The following is a 24,091-nucleotide window of genomic DNA, read 5'->3' on the forward strand; positions in this document are numbered from 1 at the left end:
CTGTAAAATCTCGAGTCTCTAAAATGACACGCGGTATCCGATTACGGACGATATCTCTTAAGGATACGATAATAGCTCTGGATGTACAACGCTCCCCCTCCCTCTCCACCCCCCCGTTTTGCTTATGTGCGCTAAAGTGACTGGTTGGTTTCCATGTATTTTACTCGTATGCGACGACGGCTTAGTGGTAGCTTATATGGGACGAGTGGCAGCTTTTGCGAGTGGCAGCCGGGAGAGACCAGAGAGCAGGATTCTCCAGACAGAGCTTTTAACGTAGTGTCGACGGACGCGTCATCGAAGCACTCGATTAAGGATTTGCTCGTATAGAGAAGGATATAGCTCGCACGGCCCAGATATTACCGGTGCTGTAAGCCGCCGCGCTTAATACATCTTACTGCCGGGGCTGGCTCCGAGTGACGCGCGCACCGAGCCCGGCTCGTATGTAGAATACGTACCATATGTACCCGGCGTATCGTAAAATGAGATGTCGCGCTGGCTTTTATGGCGCCTGAATCAAGATTAGATTTACTTTGCTCCGACATAGGACGTTTTCACCGAGAGAGGCGGAACCTCGTTGAACCTATTTCGCCGTGACGTCGTCGGGGGATCGGGCGACGGGTTTCCGCCCGGATAACCGCCGACCCGTGGAAAAACTATGGTTTATACAGTAGAAATATAACGTTGGCCGAATCGCGGCACGCAAAAAACCAGGATTTCAATTACATTCATATATTTCGCGGAATTACCTAACACTCGGGGCTAATTTTAAACGGCCGCAGACACGTATACCGTTGCGATTTTCGCGAAGCCGAATAAATGTGTAACGCAGCGATAAGTTTCGTAGATATGTAAATTTACGATTGCCCGCGATATACGCTATACTAACGATTGATCGTAAATACGAGCGTATGTTACGAGCTATTGATAAAGCATCGGAACGGAGTAACATCTTTGCGTATTTCAAGCCGAATGATATGGCGGACGCGAATGGTGCTGGAAGACGTAAAATAGAGTCGTTTGCCATAGGCTTTAACGATTTTAGGATATTTATTTCAATCCCGGTGCCATTAAGGCAACCATTACGCGACCGAGCAGACTTCGAAACGCCCGGCGTCCATTCGTGCACGTGTATCGTCATTCTTTATTTCGTATAAAATTTGTAAAAGCTCCCGGGCGCGCACTCACACGCCGCAAACGCTGGGACTTATACCGTGCCTTTAGACCCGCACGATCGTGAAGTATCGTGTAGTTTTTCGACTTATCGATCACGAAAAGGACGACTTGAATTTATTTACGGTGCCTCGGAGAAAACCGGCAGCGCGCACGCGGAACGATGCGAGTTTGGGTATATACGCGATGTTTCTCGCAAAAAACTCTCAGGGCCAAAAAGTAATTTGCAGCGCGCATACCGCGCCTTTCGCTTTAAAAGCATTTTTAATATACCGTGCAGGAGGTCTTTAAAAAAAGAGGATGTTGCTCCTTTTCGCGAAACTAAATTTTGCTTCGCGTATTAAGTGAACGTATCTCTTATGCGCAAGAAAATATTTCGCTTACGAGATTGTGCAAAATACATTCTTGTTCGTGAGAGCTGATCGTCCCTTTTTTCTTGTTTCTCCGCTTCTCGTTTTACGTATCTCACTGGAATCTAAGCTAATTCCACGACGTTAAGCGACTCGAAGTTTGTATCTTTCCCGCGGGAGTCTTCACTTTAGCGCAGTTTCCAGCAACAACTCCCGAAGACCCCAAAACGGCAGACTTTACGTTTCTGCTAAAACGTACATTTCATTACAAAATCCATCTGGCGAACCGAAAAACACACGAGCACTCGGCTATTCCGCGAGAGAGAACGTACACCGATCTCCCCCGGTGTCTCGACGAAAGGTCCACAATTCCATGGAATTACAAAGCCCTGTAACTCGCGTGTCGTTTCGTAAACACAATTACCGCGGAACGAAATCAACGGTCTGTGAGCGTGAGAGAGAAAGAGAGAGAGAGAGGGAGGGGGAGGAGAGGAAGAGAGAGAAAAAGAGAGAAAGAGAGAGGAAGAGCGAGACAGCGAAGGAGAAAAAGAGAAGGGGTGTAAGAGAAACGTAGAAACGAGCGAACCGTGCCACGGTAAGTGGCGCGATTATAATTTCCAAGAAAGGAGGAGGAAAGGGTGAAGACGTCCCTTCGCGAGCAGTCTGCTCCTCTCTGGATTCCTCTGGGATCCTTCCAACCTGCCACCCCCACCCATACCAGGAGCGCAGACTCGAGGCAAGCGCTTGGAGACGCGAGCATCCGCAGGAAGTCATTAAAATTTTCATTGTCGCGTTTGCCTGAAAATTTCTGGACCAAATAAACACACAGATTTATTATTTTATCTCGCCGACTTCCGCGGCTCGCGACCGCGGGCTAGAGCTTGCCGCGCCGCCGGCGAACACTGCCAATCGCACTGCAAGATAATACTTCTCGTAATTTCACGCTTTGTTACTTGCTCAAACGAGAAATAGCAAAAGCTGCAACGACGCGACGCAGCGGCAGCAGCAGCATTCTCCCCGATATTTTCATAATATTACGACGGTAACGCAATGTGATTGGGTAAAAACGACAATCGTGTAACAATACAGCAACATTTCTCGTCGTCTCGCTTTTGTCATGCCTGCACGTGCGTTTCTTAAATCTTAAAGTCCCTGCAAAATACAACCGTTCTGCGATTCTTTAAATTCCGTCTCGCTTTCCTTCTCTCCTCCTTTCTTTCCCCTTATTCCCCTTTCTTCCGACCTTACTTCGGCGTGCCGAGCTTTCTTTTCTCATCGTTCCTCTTTCACCTTTTCCAGCGCGCGGTAAGTATATGTACGTCGGTGGAAAACTTTGCTATCTTGCTGGCGATACAAAACGCGATCCCAAGCACCTCTTCCCTCATACGCGACCTCATCCCCTCGGCGTCTTACTCTGCCCGCATCGCCACCTTTTTATCATCCGGACCTACTTCTGTCGTCCCCTCATTCCTCCGACCTCATCTCGATTTCCTGCGCGGCTTCGCCGCGAATCCAAAACAGCCCTCGGTATCTATACAGCCGCGCAATAGTCAGCTACGCCAGGCGTACAGCATGGCCTACTTGGGAATTCATACGAAGAAACTATGCGTATGAATTCGTATTAGATGAAGTTTTGGGTTGCCGTCTTTCGCGAAAATTTCTTAACGGCTGCTTGGAATTGTTACGATGCCAATGATTATACGAACTGGGAAGTCTCACGTGTTCATAAGCATACAGTTCTCGAAAAATAAATAAAGATAAAAAAACTGTCGCATGAATAATAGGAACATAATATTAATACGATTACCTTTGCGTAGAAATCAGTGTGTCCAATACAACGTTGTTATGAACATAACACATTTGTGCAAATACATAATAATGCAAAAAACATTTTAATATTACATCCTTTTAAATAAAACATTTTTGTTACTTTACAATGTTTGTTCACCGTTCTTTACGCTGTGCCATATAAATTGAAATTAATAACCTATATTGTTATTACAATATTTAACGAGCAAAATAATATTTCATTTATTAAAATATGCTCTAAAAATAATGCTCTAAAAATATGCTCTAAAAAATATGCTCTTGTTTTTATTCTGCTTCTTAAAATATTTGTTAATATCTGCCAAATCTACTCTCTGATTCGGATGCTCGGTGCTCAAAGCTCAGTTTGTTGTCCGCAAGTTATTTTCCGAATACAATTTCAAACTGCAGTAAAGTTGTCCTTTACCGCGTATGCGACCCCCAGGCGAAGCACGCGTCATATATCGCCATAAAGAGCGCGCCGGATACATATTTCCTGCGGCACTCGTATTTTATTCCGCGACGTGCATTACCGCTCTTTAAATATCACGGTACAATTTTATGCCCGACAAGCGTCCTAACGATGCCCAGTTACGCTTCAATGCACGCGCTTCCAACTCGAAACGCCGTAGAAATTCTCATGCAAAAGCGCACCGACCCAAGAATCGACGCTTACCGGACTCTCCGGAGATTTTTTTTTCAATCCGCGCCAGCCCTATCACGATGGAACATGTGGACAATATTTCCCGGGACACATTCGTGTTCATTTCGCGCGCTACCTATCGCTCTCTCCTACAAGAATCCAGAACTAAGGATAAATTTTATTCTCCCCCCCACCCATCGTCGCTCCCTCTACCTCGCCACCATCTCGCTCACCCACCTCTCGGAAACGGCAATGTACCGAGAGCAATGAAAATGATTAAGCGCCACCCTCAATCCGGGCAAAGCCTCTCTAATCCGGCACCAAAGGCAAAATCAGAGACACCGGTGGTGCTGTAACTCGCGAGTTAACTCGCCACCGTATGCACGAAACATTGCGAAAGCGGCTGCATGAAACGCGCCCGCTTATTACCGACGTCTCTCAGAAACGATTAACATCTTTTTATAACAAATCTCTTGAGAGATGAAAACTTTTATATATAAATAGACATGTAAACTTAAAAGGAGTAGTATGTTCTACCACATGCGTCACGTATGTCACTCAGCTGCAATGATAAAACTCTGAATAACTATGATGATCAATCGATGTTATACATGTGCAATAATAACTCAAGTTAAATATTAATTAACGTATTATAATTTTCTTCCTTAAAATATTAAATTTTTCAGAGCCTCACACATTTCTATTATTATAATTTTTTATTTTATCGATAATGTGATATCCAATAAAGGTTACGAGAGATATTTTATGAAGTATTAGAATTTTGCTGTGTGTTCCATGAGAAAAATAGTCGATGAGGGGCGAAGAGAGAAGCTGGAGAACATTATCTGAAAGACCGTCATAGCGGTTAAAAGTTTATATCGTTTTTCTAGCGTCTATGTGATAATTCGATTGCAGAAGCACTCCCTATGTCGTCTGTAGACGACGCAGCAGCGACAGACGGCCGTTGAGAGTTTCGGCTTCCCTCTTCAACCCCAACCCCCTAACCCCAACCCCACCGCCCAACGCCTCATCCTCCGCGTTCTCGAGATGGCAGCATACCGAGGGCAATGAAAATGATTAAGCGCCGCCGTGAATCCTAGCGAAGCCGCACTAATCCGCCGCTAAAGGCAAAACCGGAGTCAACTTTGGTGCTGTAACTCGCGAGTTAACCTCCCATTACATACGGGGAAAACGCAAAATGCGAGACGTGAAACAGCCCGCACGCATCAGCCGGCAATGGACGAGTATGCGGAATGGTCCTTTCTCATCCGTCTCCATACACGCCGCTATAACGCTATCTAATTTTCTCTATTCCGACCGCTTGATCTTGAAATGCCCAGGTATCGCTCTTGTTTAACGTACTTTTGGGTACTCTTTCCGGGCCAGAAATATAGCACATCTGGGATCCCGGGGTCCCGCGCGCCGGAATTTGTGGAAACAATATGTAAAACCTGCACGCCGCGACTGAATTTGTGGTAACAGTATGCAAAGCCCCGGCGGTCCCACAGTGCACAGCTTCAAGATGCCTGTGTGCGACTTTCCGAAACGGCGGCGTCGCGTAAAAGTGTAATGTCAATTTCCGAACGGGGAATATACATAGTTGTACTCGATATATTTTTCAGGGCGCTCGATCGAAAAGTTGCGAATGACATTTACGACACGTTATTATATATCGCAAGCGATACGAGAGAGGGCAAGGTATATAGCCGAAGCCGGTGTGACGGTCGCAAATAAAGCTGTCTCGGATGATTCAGAGAGCGTCTCAGTCTCGGGTTTACTACTCCGAAGGAGAGAAGAGGTTCTTAAAAATATTAACCGCTCCGAAAAGCGCGAGGTCCACCCCCCTCCGCTTTCATTCTCTTTCTCTCTCGGTCTCTCTCTCTCTCTTTCTCTCACATCGCGCCTTTTTGGTGCCACGTAACAAACTGTTTCTACAGCCCCGTTATCATCTTTCCGGTTGAGGACAGTCACGGAGAGAACGCGAGAGAGGAGGAGAAGATCCGAAACGCGATGAGGAAGGAAAGATGGCACGGGATAGAAGGAGAGATGGAGTCCAGGAACAAGAACAGGATTAATGGGCCGTCGTATCACGCACGGTGGGCGATAAAATATCGTAGGAAATATCCTCTGGCCGTGTAGAGAGTCTTGGCCATCCGTGGAATTTACTCCCCGCGCGATATCTACTATCTTAGATAATCTCCGCCATTAAAGGCCACCAGCCGGATACTGCTCACTCTCTATCTCGTTCGCAGCTTTACGATAAAAGCTTATGCGCCACGCCAAATTCCGCTGTTATTACAAGAATGCTCATTCTGCCCGCGAGAGAGGCACTTACAGTAAATATCGTTTGCTCAGTAGAAACAATGTGGCGATACATGTTACGGTATTAATATCGTCATATGCTCATTGTCGTTTCGTTGTAAAATTGTACATCAAATCTCTCGATATATTCTATTGCTCTTTCGTGTTGTGTTATTAATTCTTAATATATATTTTTTTTAATATTATACTCTTCCTAAATCTGATAAACATTTATCATATATGTAAGTTATCGCATCAGTTTTTACTTTGCATTTACGACATGTTTTACAATCGTGATACAACGTGATATAACGTTAGAATTTATTCAAACTACGATATTACAAAAAGCGTTCTATCATCGCTGTTATTAGCCGCTGCTACAAACGTCATCGCGCCAATACCTCTGGAAGTTATCCTTTAGACGTCGCATTTCTCTCCGGCTTTATCCATCAGACGTCGAATATCCCGCAACGTTCGAGATCGGAAAACCGAAATCGTGTGTACTTGATAAATATTTGCGGATCCTTGGGAAACGGCGTACGCGTGTGGACGTTAAGCCTGCGTGACGGCTCGATCTCGTGTTTCGAAGCCTTCCACGGGAGCATGTATCGCGAGCCACTTTGGCCGGCCTGACGTATGGCGTGTAAATACGAATATCGCGCGCGGAACAGTAATGTGGTCCGCAAGGGCCCCGGCACTAGGGAGGGTAGCGCGCACCCCTATCATGTTCCCAAGCCGCAGTGGTCTGCCAAGTGGGATTTTGGTCGTTCTGCCCACCAGCCGGGTAACTCGTAACAGAGTCACCAAAGCGGGAAAATTACGAGTGAAACGCCAGCTTTTGGGATGGTCTTCTTCAACATGAAGCACGCCGCCTCTCAAAAGAGGCGCCCGCGATCTCTTTCCGCACCGCACTTCCCGTTTCCGTTTATTTCTGCTTTCATACATTCCCGTCTAAACTTGAATGGAGGTTCACGTCGAGGGTCGGGAAATGATTCCTGTCGTCGGCTATATGTAATAGCCATTTCTCGGAAAGTGACCGCGATCATGAGTTTATTAACACTTTGGTTGTATAAAGCGGTTTTCAAAATTCGTGTTTAATATTACGAAATAAAATAAAATTTTCTAAATTTACGCGAAGAATTTTAATTATTTATTTTAAATTTTTTTTGCTCTTTTGCTACAGAATTTTTAATTTTAGTCAAACGTACTTGTACACGAGACGTTTGTAAACAATCAGTTAAACGATTCGACTGATCTTAATTTATTTCAGTTTATTATTAATGGAATAATGAAAAACGTGCGAACGGATATAAATTTTCAAAAATGCGAGTTATCTTGCGAGGAAATAACGCATTATACTAGCATACGCCTATTTCTTGAACAAACGACTATCAGCAGCTACGAGAATTCTCAAGGTACGTGACTCGAGTGCAAACAGAAGAAGATGGTACCGGCGCGACAATGCGGTGTTCTTGCACGGACGACGTATTACCTCCTCGAGTATTAATCGGTTCGTGATAGCGCGGCAGTGTCGGTAATATAAGCACGATATTATAAAGGCGGCGGGTCGGCCGATCTTCGAAACGACGACGTTGCGCTCCTCTTGTCGCGGCCTTAATTAAATTCCAGTAAAGAATCGAAAGTAGGGAAAAGTTCGGCCTTCCTCCCCGGTGACGGGGCACGACTTGGGCCACACGGGTTTTAATAACCGTCCCGGATCCGAGCAAGAAGAAGCTGGCAAATGGCCGTACGGCGTTTCGCGGCGGCTCTGGAAGCGGCCGGAACCAGAGAGCAGAGGAGAAGGGTATAGGTACCAACCCGACCGGAGTCAAGCATCGATCCCCCTATTCCTGTCCCATTCGTGCTCTCTCCTCCCACCATTTCCTCACGCAACCACCGACGTATCCCCGTCTCGCCACCTCTTCGTCTGCCCGTTTTTCCGTCCTTTCCGCTTTTACTCGTATGCCACCGCGTTTCGACGTTTCTCTCGAAAAGCTCACACGTGCCTTATGTCTCCCTTACCCTCGCGGAGCTTCTTTCCGCGTGCTTTTCGCCTCTGTCGGCTCTCACGGTAATTCTTTTTCCCTCTTTCTGCCCGCCTATCTATCTATCTCTCCCTCTTCGTTCTTTTCCATCCTACCTATTCGTCTACCGATCTATCCCTGATTTTTCTCTCGTGGTTCACTTTCGCCTTTTTTCGTCTCTCCCCCCCCTTCCCTTCCCCCTTCATCTTCTCCCTCCCATCGTCCTCTGACTTCCTGTGCAAACGTCCCCAAGTCGATCTATGACATTACTGCTTGCTCTCGCGCTACTTCCTCTCCGACTGATTCCACCAAAGCCGGCGCCTTCTACCTCGTCTTTTATTTCCCACTACCTTTACCGCGCGATATCCCCGCCAGTCCCACACCGACACCGCTAACCCCTCTGCAATCTTCACGGCAGACGGTACGATATCTTGCGTAACCACGGCGGCTTATCGCTAAGGGAGAATTTTTTCCCGTCGACCTTGGATCTCGAAAACTTTTTAATCACTCTATCCCGATTATAGACAGAATAGCAAGAATGTTTCTTGACAAGAATTGAAATTTTTTGCTTCAAATGGATTCAAGAAATACAGAATAATGAATAACAATTGCAAGGTATGAACGAATTTATCGTAAATATAGATTTATCGTAATATAATTACGTATTATAATACAATTACGGATACAAAATGACAGATAACAGTTTTGTGGAATGATAATTATTTTGGAATGATATAAGACCACAGAGTTTGATGTTTATAAACAAAACTAACATAATACATAATTTTAGATTATTTATAAGTAATTTTATTTACTTGTTTAAAAATAACGAGCATATACACTATTCCGTTTTACGATCATGCTACTATGTAAAATTAGATGCGTCGCAGATGCGGCAGCATTTTACGCGTTTGCTACGGACGATTGGTCAGACATCTCCGAAACCTGTATATATATATACATATATATATACATATATATATATATATATATATATATATATTTTAGTATCGTGGAAGAGCTGTTCGGTTACATTCGGCGAGCCACTGACATTTTCCACTGCGAACTATCATAGATAACGTATATGCGGTATCCGTATACCAGAAGAGAAGACACGTATGCAGACTTGTACCTAACGGTAACGTTATTCCTATATGCTACGGAAGATACATGCCACATCGCAAGCAAACATGCGCGTGCATACACAGTCGAAAAATACACGAGCGAAATGCGTGCGCGAGTCCTGTAGAAAATAACTACGTGCAGGAGTTTCGAAACGCAATCAATTGGATGAAAAGTCTGAAATCGATAGGATATAGCTAGCTATTAAAATTAATATGCTTTCATCTTCTAACCGTGTACTTCGATATTCATCTTCTCTCTCTCTCTCTCTCTCTCTCTCTCTCTCTCTCTCTCTCTCTCTCTCTATTTATAAAGACAAATAACATCTCTGAAAAATATCTTTTAATATAACTACAGTAAAAATCATTCAAGAGTTCAAGGAAAAAATGTAAATTTTTCGAGAAATAAAAGAAAAATCATATACCTAATAGAAGTAATTATTTTAATGTAATACGCGGGGCACGTAGGGAGTAACTTTATACCTTCAGAGCGTAAATGTACACGCAAAGTACACGTAATACCGTGAGCGCGTTGTATGGATACAATGGTAAGTACGCTTTTCGTAACAATAAGCCCCTATTGGCTGAAAACCCTTACGACGTCTCCTATGAAGACATATCAGCTCCACGAGGGAAAGCGGCTCGGTAATATCGGATTACTCGCGGTCGTCTCTGATGCTTCCACGCTTCTGCTATTGCCGCAACGATAGTAATGGCGGGTGCAGTCTATAGCGTGACACCGTAGGGCGCGTACGTGGCAGCAGGGTAACGTTATTCCCCGACACGAATAGATATGCATTCCATCGACACTGATGCTCAACAACCAGACCGCTATATATTGTACGACAAGCGCACAAGGCATCCAAATGCATCATATGGGGTTCGAAGTATTGTTATAAACATCCTATTAAGGTGAACATCGAATGCACCGCCGACGTGCGGGTAACATGCTAAATTGTTTATTAAACGGGATTTTGCAAAGCTTCGCGATTGTTGTACGTATTGTTACAATTTTCAACGTTTGTAACAAAGTTTTGCAAAGAATGAAGTTTTACAACGTCTCCCCTAATAGTAGATGTTATAGTCAGGCAAAGAGGATTGCAGAGTAAATTGGATTGAAGTTAAAAACTCGCGATCCAAGTAAATTATAGCCATGGGGCGCAAGAGTAATTGTTTCGTGGCGTCCAAGAGAATTAGTAGACCAAATCGAAGTGAGCGGAAGTAAATCAGTGTTCTTCACTTAAAATCCTATTTACTCGCCATTTCAATACGATTTATAAGGTCCTAATAAAGGCGCATAACGCCTGTATTGTGTCCGAAGAAATAGCCGGAATTAATAGAGACGTCGCGAAAGTACCCACTCACCGAGTTACGTACACACAGATTATCCTGGGGGTGACTTATATTTTCATTCCGCAACAAAGCCACGTAATTCGCTTTTTTCAAGTTTCCACGGGACGCGTGGTAATAAATATGCATATACACACGTACATTTTTTTCTATGTATATCTACAACTTTCACTCTTATTGGCTAATCTCTGAAACGATCTGAAAGTGCTGCAAATTGACCGTATAAGAGCGACCGCTCTCGACTGATCGTCGATAGCGGCGGCGCGTGGCGGCGCCTCGAAATAATATACGCCGCTAAAGCAAATCAACTGAAATACAATTGCGCCGTGGAAATGAAACCGCGGAATCTTCGGCCGCGGCGAATTTCGGAAATTCGCGGGCTCGAATTTCTATATTAATAGCTTTAGCACACAGAAACGCGGACGGCCTGTGCACCAAGCGCGAATGCCGATGGTGTGCTGGAGGGCACGATTCACAGAGTCGGGCATACCGCGCAAGCGGCGCGTCGTGTTCGACCTCGGCGGAATACGCATCGATGACCGTATACGAGAGAGCCAGCGGTTTTGTCATTCTAATAGGGAGGGCAATGCATCAATTATAGAAACACAGCGCAGCTCGGCTTGGCATTACACGGCCGCCCGAATAACGGCCGGCCCGATTGCGCGCGATTATGCGAACAATAAATTGGCAGTCGGATGCACCACGCACGAGACATTCCGACGTTTCAACGTGCCCGCGTCGAACGCCTTTCCTTTGTACTGATCGCAATAAGGGTAATAGGGAAAATTCTTGCATCGAGCTAGCGTCGACGCTTAATTCATTCTTCGTAATTCTGTTTAATTTTCATACCTCCACAGTAAGAATATCAATGTGCAACTGAATCATTTTCACGTCTCAAGACATTTGCAATTTTAATATCTTGATTATTAACAAAGTTCAAAAGTCCATTACGGCCTTAAGCAGACCTTTATGTTGTGTTAGTTCTTATCGCAGCGAAATATACGTAATAGGTATCGTGATTTACGTAATTAAATAACTTTTTTTTTCCTGACGTGTATCGAGATGTAAGAAAATTAGCTGCATAGTTTTGAGAACTCATTTCGGCCGTTTGACCATTAAATCGCTCTCGCCGTTCTCAAACGGCGGTAGCGGATACTTCGACGGTGCAGCGGCAAGAATTTCCTCTCTCTCCGACTCTCGTTTTAACTCCGCGCAATACCTCGGACGCACGAAAATTCGATTTCGCCTTCCTATCTGCCGGCCTCTGGCAACGGGAGGCAAATTCTTCGACAGTGTGCAAGGTAAGGCACGATGGAAAGGCTACGGGCACACGGTCCTGTCTCCCTTGTCTGCGAGCGCCGTGCTCCTATTAATCGCATTAGGCGACCGACGGGTCTGCTTGAGTGGTAGATGCCCTTGCCTTCCTTCACAAAGGCATCGCACGCCGGTATCTTGAACCGTGTACCACGATACGGCCAGTGGATGCGCATTCTGGGTATATATCAATCACATACCAAGAACGTTTAGAGTTCCCTCGCTGTCACTCGATTAAATCTTTTAATAATCTTCAGCGCATCAAAAAGAGCGAAGGAGAGAAAAAGAGAAGTGTGTTAGTCGCTCGTTAGAAAAATATTTTTCCCTCTCATCTTATTCACAAAATCTATGAAAGTTCATCAGGAAAATATTTGTTTAATAATCTAGTCTCACTAATATCAATTTTAAATATCAATAATGATAATTTAGTGTTTTCAATCAAAGAAATGTATGTAAATCATGTATTTTCTGCAGGTTGCGTTTCAAAATTATTGATTGTGAAACGCGTCAAGCAAAGTGAAATACGGAGAAAAAGATTTTGAGAATTGTGCACAAGTTAGTCAACTTCTTTCGAACAGAGACTTTTATCGCTTTCTTGTCTTCAAAGATTATCTTCAAAGACTTGAAGACAAATGAAAAAAATGAGATCAATTCTTTAAATCTTTTGAAGATTTTTAACAGGAAAAAAACATTAATGCTCATAATTGACAGAAAAAAATATTGTCGACTGTGATGAAAAAAGTCTCTAATTAATTTTTTTAATTAATAACTTAAGTAACTTAACGTGCTATCGCAACGCTTGCCTCTAATGTAGAACATGTCTTCTTTGAAAATTCTGAAGTATACTTATCTAAGAGAAATGTGCTTTCAAAATATTCAACTAAATGAAGGCGTCAATTTATGTGTAAATGTATATACGAATGTATATACGAATACGAGAATTTTTCTTTTCACGCTTAAAAAACACATTTTAAATTTCGCAAATATGTTTCTTTAAAACTCTAATTGATCTAATACGTAATGTTGTAATATTACGTATATATCTTTAGAAGTTTTTATAATTATTTTATAATCTTTTTTTATCACGTCGTATTTATGTAAAAATTATGAAAATCACGTTTTCACTTTTACTCATTTAAAGAGCAAAAAATACCGTTTGTGGAAGCACAATTGCGTGATACTATTTTAGTATTACTTTATGGCGCAACTAGAAGCGAAAAACAAAATCTAAAAACTTGCTTTTACGAATGTACGCTCGCGTGCGCATTAATTTTATAGCTTTAATGAAAAAACGTGAGCGCGCGGCGCGTGTACATCGTGTTAATATTAACTGGAGCGTTGATATCCGATGCGTCGTAAATCGGGGTCAACCGTCTATCTCCCTCCGTTGTTTTCACTATCCCTTTCGCATAATTCCACCAAAAGTATACGCTGCGCAGTGTCTTTGAAGTACGACGGAGCACGATGAGGAGAAGCGCGACCCGCGCGTGCGGCATAATTTGAGCGAGGCAACGAACCCTCTCCGCAACACCCACATCCACCCCGTTGTGTCGACGTCTCTCGTGCCACAACCTTCCTCGTCTTTTCGTCGACTTACCCCGCCGTACCGGGTTCTCCTCGTTCGCATAACTGCGGAAGAGAGACGCCGTCATTTCTATAGACATTCATTATTCACTACTCGCTCAACGTGCTTCTCTCGTATACCCTTTCTCTTTCCTCATCATCTTTCTTTCCCTCTCTTTCTTCCCTTCTCCAATACCGGGACCCGATATGTATACCTATTTCTCTTTCAGTTCCACTAGTTTCTCTCTATTTCCCACCGTCGAGGCTGCCGCATCCGTTAAAATCGGCAACGGCGATAATCCGCCGAGCTTTTAAACGAGCATCGTTCACCGTTCTACAAGCGATGGACTTTGTCGAAGGATTTCTGATCGACGAAAGAGCCAACGGGGAAGAAGGGAAGAGAACAAGAGCGTCGGCGAGCCTGGTGAGAGGCGGAATATTTCATGAGAACGGAAGAACGACGGTAAACGTTCGCGCGCGGTAATCCATCGGGGCAGTAATGTTTTGCACAATTCATACGGACCACGCTAAACGCTTTTTGATGACTCGATTTAATTACAATACGCTTCGATTTTCGGGCATGTGCGAGCAGGTGCACATTCGTAGAATCGATTAAATTGCACCGTTCCATTCGTTACGGTATTATTTCCATACAGCGTTATTTCCGTGCAGCTGCCTTGTTTAAAAATGTATGAGATATAATGTTATGAGATATACTTGACTAATATTTAATGGCATCTACATTCATTGTGGCTTTCATATATCGTGGCTTTCATATACCTTTTGTTTTTCGCGATTTGGTGATAAGCAGTTTACGGTATCGCGGTTAATTGCTTTGGCATTATGATATAGGAGAAGCTTATAGATAAGTCGTGTAAATTCTCGTTCAGTTGCGATTGCAGTGCTGAATAACACATGACGGCTTCGCAATCCAAACTGATCGGTAAACATCGACGGAATTAATTTTCGACTATTGAAGATAATATACGGTTATGGAATGTAAGCTCTGTTACAGAAATCTAGAGCGATGTATCGAATTAAAAATATCGAGTATTTATACGTAACGCTGAAGCGCTTCAAATACAGGCGCGCTCTGGTACAATCAATTGATTAACCGCTATTACTATATTATACATACGTGTACTGCAATCTCGACGTGTCGATATATTCCGCTGTAACGTAGCGGCCACGTTGAGTACACATCAAATATCGTAATATCATATCCGTCGAAAACAGATGGTCGCGAAAAATACTGTTTGTACCTGTAATATTGGTAATGATGCGAACCTCGACAATATTTACACGGGTCGTGCGCTGAAATATAAATAAACGTATCGCAAAAGTACGTAAAAAGTTAAACATTCAACGATGTTACTAACGATTAAAAAAATATTTTGTAAGCTTCCAATATTTATCAGGCTGAAACTGTGTCCAGTAGTATATTTATGCCGTCTGTATATTTTTCGAGTATCGTTTTGGCCGCTTGCAAAAACGCTTTACGTTTTTTTCCATAAAACTCGATCGCGGCCCGAGGAAAAAATGTTCGTGCGCGAATTCGAGATCGTTACGGTACGTCAAAGTTCGATTCTCCGAATGAGAAACTTTCACGAGGTCGTTCGCTCTGCCTTATCTTTGCTTTTTGATGCTTCTTATGAGTATCTCGTTATATTTTCAAATCATAAAACGAGATTGATAGAAGCTATACTAGTTGAAACTAAATTATTCACATACAAGAAACTCGTTTTACAAAAACACGAGATTTTTAAAAACAACATCAACAGAGAGGAATTTTCTTTTAGTTCCTTTTTTAAAATGAGAAAGAATTTATATCGCCTGACTTGATACATATTTTTACGTTAGTAATTTTTTTGATAACACTACACTGATATATCAATAATACACACACATGTATGTGTATGTATAAAGTACAATTTTCTATTTGTAAATCGGAATATCCAGAGAAAGAGAGAAAAAATAATTTAATTTATAAAATCATTTTGAAAAGACAGAAGTAAAGAATAACAAACAAAATTTTAAAAATATTGTAGTTGAAATTAATAATTTATTCACTTTTATGCCGAAAGGATATATTATAAAAAACGTTGATGTATAATAAACTTATTATAATTCAGTTTTGTTTAAGAACGAAATAAAAAATTTTAAAGCCACATTTTCAATATATTTTCCTATTTTATATCACAAGCATAATACATATACAACAAAATTTTTAAATGGGAAAAAATATAAAATTTAATTATTTTCTTTGTATAATAATTAGCTTTAAAAAAATGTTATTTGTTTCTACCTTTATGAAGAAGCAACAACAATAATAAAGTTTGAAATATTTAAAAAAAGTTGAGTTATATTTTGTTTTACAGAACGCGCTTTTATGCCATAACGATATTGTTACGGAAACAACGTAAACAACATGTGAAATAGGAAACGTTCTTTTGACTACTACATCATACAATATCGATAGAATTTTGCTCCCAGTTTTATTATTTTTCAGGTTTTACTAATGTACCGCATGTACCTGGCATCAGCCATCGCGCGTAGAAAAATATTATCTCAAACATTAAAATATCGCACAATGGAGCGCGAATTCGAGCGCCGTAATTAAGTGCGTTACGATCGAAATAATGGCGCTGCGAGGCTAGCAATCGCGATGTCATGCATTACGAAGCTATTTATTTTGCCGCATTTTTTTATTGGATGCAATCGACGTGATGGTGCCCCGGAGGAGGAGCCGATATTATTACTGGAGCATGCTGCGCGAGTATTTAGAATACATAAGCGAACGGTATGTTTGCACACGGTGGCTATGTATATCCCGAGTTCAGTAACCCTTCTGCCGACGGCAGACGTGCTCGACGAGGTTGAGCCCGGCGAGCTCTCGACTCCGGCGCGTCTCTCGCGAAATGTCTATAGCTGTAAGTTCGGTACATCCACTTGGGACTCCCAGACCACCGCCGTGTATACAACGATAACGATGTACAACACACAAACAAACGCTCACCAATCGGAATCTTCTCGGGGGACGCCGCGGGCACCAGGACCAAGAGGACGGTTAAGGCCATGGTCATCATCGTGGCAGTAGATGTTAGTCTGCTGGTTCTACCGGCACCAGTGTTTTTCGCGTTTATTATCTCGGCTTTCCCGGAAACGGTCAACCCGGCGGCGGCAACGAGAGGAACCGCGGTGGCGCGACGCCGCCGTCGCGACGAGGGTGGTCCACCCGTTTCGTGAACAACCGGGAGCATCTTCCGAGCTCCGTGGTCTGACACAAACTACCGTACACCACTCGGCGTGAACTCGGTCTCTCCTGAACCGCCCCAGCATCCCTCTCGTTCTCTCACCCCCTAACTACTCCACTCCCACTCCTGTGCTCTCGCTCGTCTCTCTCGCTCTCTGGTTCGTGGACCCCTTAACCAGCAGCCACCCTCCCGCCAGCCGTGTTTCTCGCCCTCCTCCGACGCGTTGCAGCGCTCTCGCTCTCGATCCATCCCCGGTCCCGTACCCTTCGTCGCGACTTCCGCCACCACCAACGCAAGCATCCTCCATCCTCTCTCTACAGGGCATCCCCCGTCTCCCTCCCACCTACCGTTCTATGCCCTATCCTCTCTCCCTCTGTCGCGCCCTCGTGCTTCACCACGGTAGTTCGGGGTGGAAGCGTACGTTTAACGCGCATGTTACGATAGTCGCGGCGCGCGTGTTCGTCTCGGAAATATTCCACGCACCTGCTGACTGGCGCCACGCCGCCGCTACCGATATCGCCACTGATACCAATACGCACGGGATAACTGTTTGTAGGCCGATATTAAAGCTCAAGTAAATTTTTACAAACTCATTAGCGACCTATTCGACTCGATTCGACTGGTTAAGTTGGCTAGCGCAGCATCACAACAATCCGCATATATAAAAGTCATATTATATGTATACAATCATGTAGATGAAATAAGTTTATATATGTATATATAATATATAATGTCTATTATATAATCCTTCCCAATTGAAAAAGTTTAGCAGAAATGAAAGAAGTAAAATCAAATTATTAAATGCAAATGTATTAAAACGCAAGACTTAATTCGCAAACTTAATTTAATTCTTTTAGAATGTAATGCATTTCCTCGGAATCTTATTTATATGTAGAGTTCTTGACAAAAAAAAGTAAAAAATGATAATATCTTTGTCAAATTGTAATGAAATATTTTTCTTGTACAAACCACAATTAACTATTATTTTTTTATCAAACTTACTTTATATTTAAAATATCTCTTATAATTTTTACTAATGTGTCCCAATCCATTCATAATAAAATAATGAATCCATAAAACCAGAAATAAGAGAAAAAAAATTTTTCACTTTCGTTCTGACATTTTCCATTTATTCATTTAATATAATTTTTATAAATCCATTATCTTATAAGTTAAAACAAATGATGATTCGACTTACGGGTATGATACGCAGCAACGGAGTTATAAAACGAACACCAACCTGAAAAAATACAAATATATATTTAAATTACACCAGCGCCCAAATAATTAATATTTCAAAAATTAATTTTTATGTAAATTAAATATTTTATCCATTTTTTAAATAGAATATTTAATATTTAATAAAAAATAATTATACCGATTAAAAAAGATTATTTCTGTAAAACTCTTTTTAAAATTGCATAAATAATATAGTCTGATTATTACATAAAAAATGTAAATTGTTATAAAAAAAATCTTAATCATGTCGAATATAGTATTAATAAATGTAAGTTGTATATTAAATGTATGTATATACATATACACACACTAACATAACTTAAAGTCGATTTAGAACAAGTAACCGGACGCAACAAACACGAATGAACAATTCGCTTGAATGAATGCGAACGGTATCACCGCACTAGCACTGCTATTCGAATTAATTGAAGCGAGTTGTTTATTCGTGTTTGTTCGCGCTTGCTCGCTTAATCCGGAACTGGTTTAAGACACACGCACACGTACAAATTTCTATAACACAATGAATAATATTATACGTATATGTATTGGCGCTCGGAATACGTAATGCGACTATCGCGGGAACTGGTTAATTAATTACGCAAGTAACAAGGATAATGAATTATAAAGTTGCTCACCCACAGTTGCTCCGCCGATGCCCGATGCCGCCCCAGTCCACCCGCCTCCTCCTTCTCCTCGTGTCCTCCGGTTGTTTCTTAATGTCACTCACTCACGAGACCTCGATCGCGAATTACGGATCACGCGCGCACTGATTGTATTAAAGTACGATCGCGCGACGCTTTACACGGCACCTCCGAAATTAACTGAGCCCGCTCGCGAAAACATCATGGTTATGTTGATCGCTCGTGCGATCAAAAGTATACAACATACGACTCGCACGAAACTTTGCACGGCACCCGACGTTAATCGCACGTATTACGTATGCTACGCATGCTACGTACATTACATTTCGATAGAGGAAGGACGCGGAAAAAATACGAGCAGACGCGACGTTTGATATTCGCGACCATTCGCGACGTCGCGCAAAGCGAAGCGGTGAACGTGCTGAACATAGTGGAATTCATAAAACGCGCGGTCAACTTCAGGCGGTACTCGCTGCGCTAGTGCTCCTTGTTACACCTTTGTGCACCTCCTGCACTTTCAATGATAACGCGCATATTTTGCGGCGATTACTGTTTCATGTTATGTACAACGTAAATAAGTAAATGAACATACGAGTTAAAATGGAAAACAGATGCCTGCAAAATACAATATTCAAATATCGAAGAAACGGTTACTTTAATACCGACTTATAGCGTATTTCGAAACATGTGTCTCGAAATATATATATATATATATATATATATATATATATATATATATATGCAATTTAATGAAACTCTGACATGCGAATGCCGAATTTCTGTTAAGCGGTTGATAAATATTGAAATACGGCATTAATTATGTTTGTATTTACCGATTAAACGCATCACGACGCTCGATTTGAAGTCAATCCGTTCCGTTGTCGCGATTTCGTTAATAACCTAAAAACCTTAATATACCTATATATATAATGATTGCGTTCGATAATTCCATTCTGATACCCGCGAAGTGTCACGCGAGTCAATTCAATTAAGATCCATCGAATAGTTTATAAATATACAATCAGAATTCAATAATGCACGCGCGCGGTGGTACATCGCAAAAATGAACGCGAAATACACGTAACATTAATAATCAATCGATATGTATATCACAGCGTTCGATTACGTAATTACTCCGTGCAGCGAATCGTGTTTTATGTCCGCGCGCGTTATCCGATCTCTAATCATTTACGGAGAGTGATCGCATTCGTTCTTAATCGCCCGTCGCGATCGCGTTTCGAAAAGTAATAGCAAGACGTGACACAAACACAAGCGACGAGCGGCACTACCTGTTCACTCGAGCGCTACCGTGCGAATGATAATATAACGACTCAGAGCGTACAGTCGTGGACACATCGGTTGCGACACTTTTTTTTTATAGGTTTCTAATATATATTTCATAGATAACTAATATTTTGCAAATGCGAACCACGATGTATTATCTTTATAGTCTAGAGACAGTATAACACCAATCGTGGTCCGCACTTGCAAAATATTAGTGCGTTTTGAAACCTATAAAAAAGAAACTGTCGCAACCGATGTGTCCGTGACTGTACACGTGGCAACGCTCGATTGTGTATGTATGTAGTATACATACACAGCGGTACGTCGGACTTACAATTAGCCGCAAAATACGGCACGCGCGCCGGGTGAGTTGTAAGTCGATTAATATTTTAGCATTAACGACGACGAGCTAATTAAGTATTATAAAATAAATTTATGTTAAATAAATGTCATTCGATCCTTACATTAATTTTTTCAGTTCGTTTTTACACTATCGTGACGTTTTGAAACTATGAAATCAACAATTTCTCTTGAATATCGCGAAAAATTATGCGAGTCAATTTAATGATGAATTAAGGCTTAATAAATCGTCTATAATTCATTTAAATTCGTTTACCACGCGTGTAATACACTTTGAATTCGTAAATATGAAAAATGTGTATTAAAAATCAAAGTATCGCTTTCCCTATATACTACAGATATCGAGTTATTCGAATTAACTTCACGCTCTTAATTCGAATTGTACCCGAGTCGGCAAGAAATTTAATGCAAAAAAAATTGAATACAAACGTTGTTAAAAGAATAATTATCGCAAGTTTTAAAGCCTTATATTCATGATATTAGAAATCGGTCTAAGTTCTCGGACCAAGAACTGTGTAGCCAATCAACTTACAACTTTTACGGAAAAGCAACAATTTTATTGGCTATATATAGTTCTCGATTCGAAAACTTGGACCGATTTCTAGTATTGTGGACACAAGGCTTAATGAAATTAAAGAACAATTTCTTTAACTGCGAACAATTTATTTTTCTCTATAATTTTGATTTCTGTTTCAAAGAAACGAAACATGTATGAAGTACTCGTTTCGATAAATAATCACTGTCTCAATACGAAACGTTAATTGTGGAAATTAATTACGCAAATCAATAATAGCTAATATAATCGCGGTCGCATTTCGAGAAGGAGTAACGAGATGACACACACAGAACGGCACTATCTATTTGCAAGTATTATATTGCAAATGATATTATGCGTGAAACATACGTGAACATACGTTTGCTACTTCTTTATATTTTAATTAAATTTTATTAAATTTATTATGTGCTATTATCATTTCTGCTTTGCGGCAAATGGCGTCGTTTAAAATGACTTCAAATAAATTAAATTTGCTCAATTATACACATATAAAAATCAACTAGACGTTCTTAAGAAGATGGAAAGTCGATAATTGATATTATCAAAGCATGCGATACTTAATTATGTATATAAATTAAATATAAAACGATGATGCAAAGAAAAAAAAAACAAATTTATATTGTATATTTTATTTATGTGAACAAATGTATTTCAGATATGGATTTGTTAGACTTCCCGAATGATACAAATTCTTTCAATCTGAAATTGTTTCTCGACAAAATCGGATTTCGTACAAAACAAAACTTTAAATATTTATATACTTTACATTTATACTTTTATACATTTTTTTGGTTTTACAATATAGAATTTAAAAAAATTGACTTGTGAACGTTGCTGTATAAACAACTCCGAAATCGTGTTTATATTTATATTCACGTGATGTTATTTCATTCATTTTAGAGAAATAGATTTTTGCCAAGTTATTACATAGAGAATTTTACTTTAACAAATACGTGTTCCAAATAAACAATTTTTGGGTATACATTCTAAGTTTTGGTACGTGCGCATATATACTCACTCGCGTATTATACGAAACGTAAAATCATATGCATCTCTCAAAAAGTTTTACAGCTTTTATATGATGTACGTACGTAAAATGTAACAAAAGAACGGCTCAATGTCGCCTTAGTCCTGATGGAAAGAGTATTCGATATTACATGCACGTGTAACATACATACACATACATGTACGCGCACATACACACACATTCTCTTTGCCAAGAAATTCATAAGAATAAGGTATAACTTAGCGGAAAGCGCGCAGCGTCGCAAACAGTCTCGTCTAATATATGCGCGACGCGTCTTCGCTCGTTGCTCGGATAACTTTCTTCGTTGAGGTTTTAAGCGGTCGGACGGTCAACTTTATACGTCCGCGCCGGCGAATTATGGAAATCCTTCCTGAAAAAGTTCAAAGTGCGGCGAGACCACGCTAACGTGTCAAAAGGTGCAAGTCGTTGTTAAAGTTCGTCAAAAGTTCTCACAAATAGCATTAATGTTTGTCCCGACGCTATCACGTTATCATTTTAGAACGCGATTACATATTTGCGATGTAATAGCGAAGATCAGCGCTGAAAGTGCTTAATATAAATGACGTAGTTATAATCCGCTTGTGTGCTAGCCAACAGCCATAAATCAGTAATTTACTTCAGGGACTCCAATCGCGGTTAAATTTTTCTATTGAATATCAGATGCGTTTCCAAAATTATCAACAAAATTATTGTCTCACTTTAAAATTAACTTTTCATTAAAAAAAAAGTTTTAAAGTAATATCTCTTTCTCTCTCGTTTCACTGCAAGAATAATTGTTTGAATATTAAGAATTATTGTCGAATATTATCGCGCAAATATAGTGCCGTAAACGCTTCAAACTTATGACGCGAGACAATTAATAGAAGAACGGGCTGTGTGTTTATAAGGGCACAAGAGGTATTCCTGCAACGCGACTTGATTTACTCGCGGCAGGGATAATTTGCCGCTTGCATAAGTGTCTGCAGTAAATCTCGCGGATTCATGTTCAAGTCGAAGGTTTCTCTCGCGCTCTTCGACGCGCGAAAGTCGTTCGAGTACGAAATAGGGCAAACCGCGTGCGTGTGCTGTGTTGCTCGCAAAATGCGACGTCGTAGTACCGGAGACGCTAAAACACGTCCGAGAACTATGGGCCCTAGACGCGTAAAGTGTGTCCCGCGTGCGAACAAACGATCGTAAAATAACAATCGCTTTGGATCATTGACCGATGATTGCAGGAGAACTGATTTGAAATTCTCTACGCAAACGCTGTCGATGCGTCGCGTAAAATTTGCGCGTGTGCTTCACGAGCTTGCAACTATATTTCGTTTAGTCACCGACGAGATACTATTAAAGATCGGTACCTTTTTATGAGAGTCATGGCTGTTAAAATTTTACTTATTAGCCAGTAATATAATATTAATTTTATAATATATTATTAGATTACTGTTTTTTAAACGTGCACATATATTACAACTTGTTAATAGTCAATTCTATTTAAAATTGCATTTTTATATAGTTATTATCCATGTTTGATTATCCATAAAGATGATAACAGTAGAAGAAAAAATTATAATTTTGTGGTAATATATTTATGCAGATGTCACAGCATTATATAAGTATACATATTTATTTATGAAACATTTGTATAATAAAAAAATCATTATTTTAATAATGTATTATTTAAATACATTTATGTTAGCCATCATAAATGTCAATAGTTGATAATATCGATACTCTTCGATTCTTCTTCCAGGCTCGCTTTGATTGATATAATTACGAAAATTTGTTCAAAATTGACGGTTTTTAATAGTATCTTGTTGATAGTTTAGTGCTTCTAAAAAAAGATTGCTAATTAAAAATTAATACTCATTTAATTAATTTCTAGCTCATTAGTTTTTCATTAATCATTAATTAATAAGGAAATTTTGTGTTTCATATATAGTAAGATGAAAGAGAATTAATCTTTTAACTGCAAAAATATAATATAGGGTAACTGTCCCTATTAATGTGCTCTGAACTTATTAGTGTGCTTTTATATTTAAATAAGTCATAAAAGTAAACTGGTACAAATATATAGACTAAAGTATTTTTTTATTAAGTTAAAGTATA

At 40.7% G+C, this 24,091-nt stretch overlaps 1 protein-coding gene across 1 annotated transcript in view; it reads right to left on the reverse strand.

Moving 5' to 3' along the window:
* LOC105455968 (glutamate receptor 1) overlaps positions 1-16,936 on the reverse strand; it is a 208,986-nt gene extending 192,050 nt beyond the window's left edge. Inside the window, exon 1 of the mRNA XM_011699707.1 lies at positions 16,659-16,936. Coding sequence (XP_011698009.1) covers positions 16,659-16,902 — 244 coding nt within the window. The 5' untranslated portion in view covers positions 16,903-16,936. The remainder of the gene's footprint in view (positions 1-16,658) is intronic.
* Positions 16,937-24,091: the final 7,155 nt, after the last annotated feature.

Source organism: Wasmannia auropunctata, unplaced genomic scaffold (genome assembly GCF_000956235.1).
Source record: "Wasmannia auropunctata unplaced genomic scaffold, wasmannia.A_1.0 LD335828.1, whole genome shotgun sequence".
In the NCBI taxonomy this organism is placed as follows: Eukaryota; Metazoa; Arthropoda; class Insecta; order Hymenoptera; family Formicidae; genus Wasmannia; species Wasmannia auropunctata.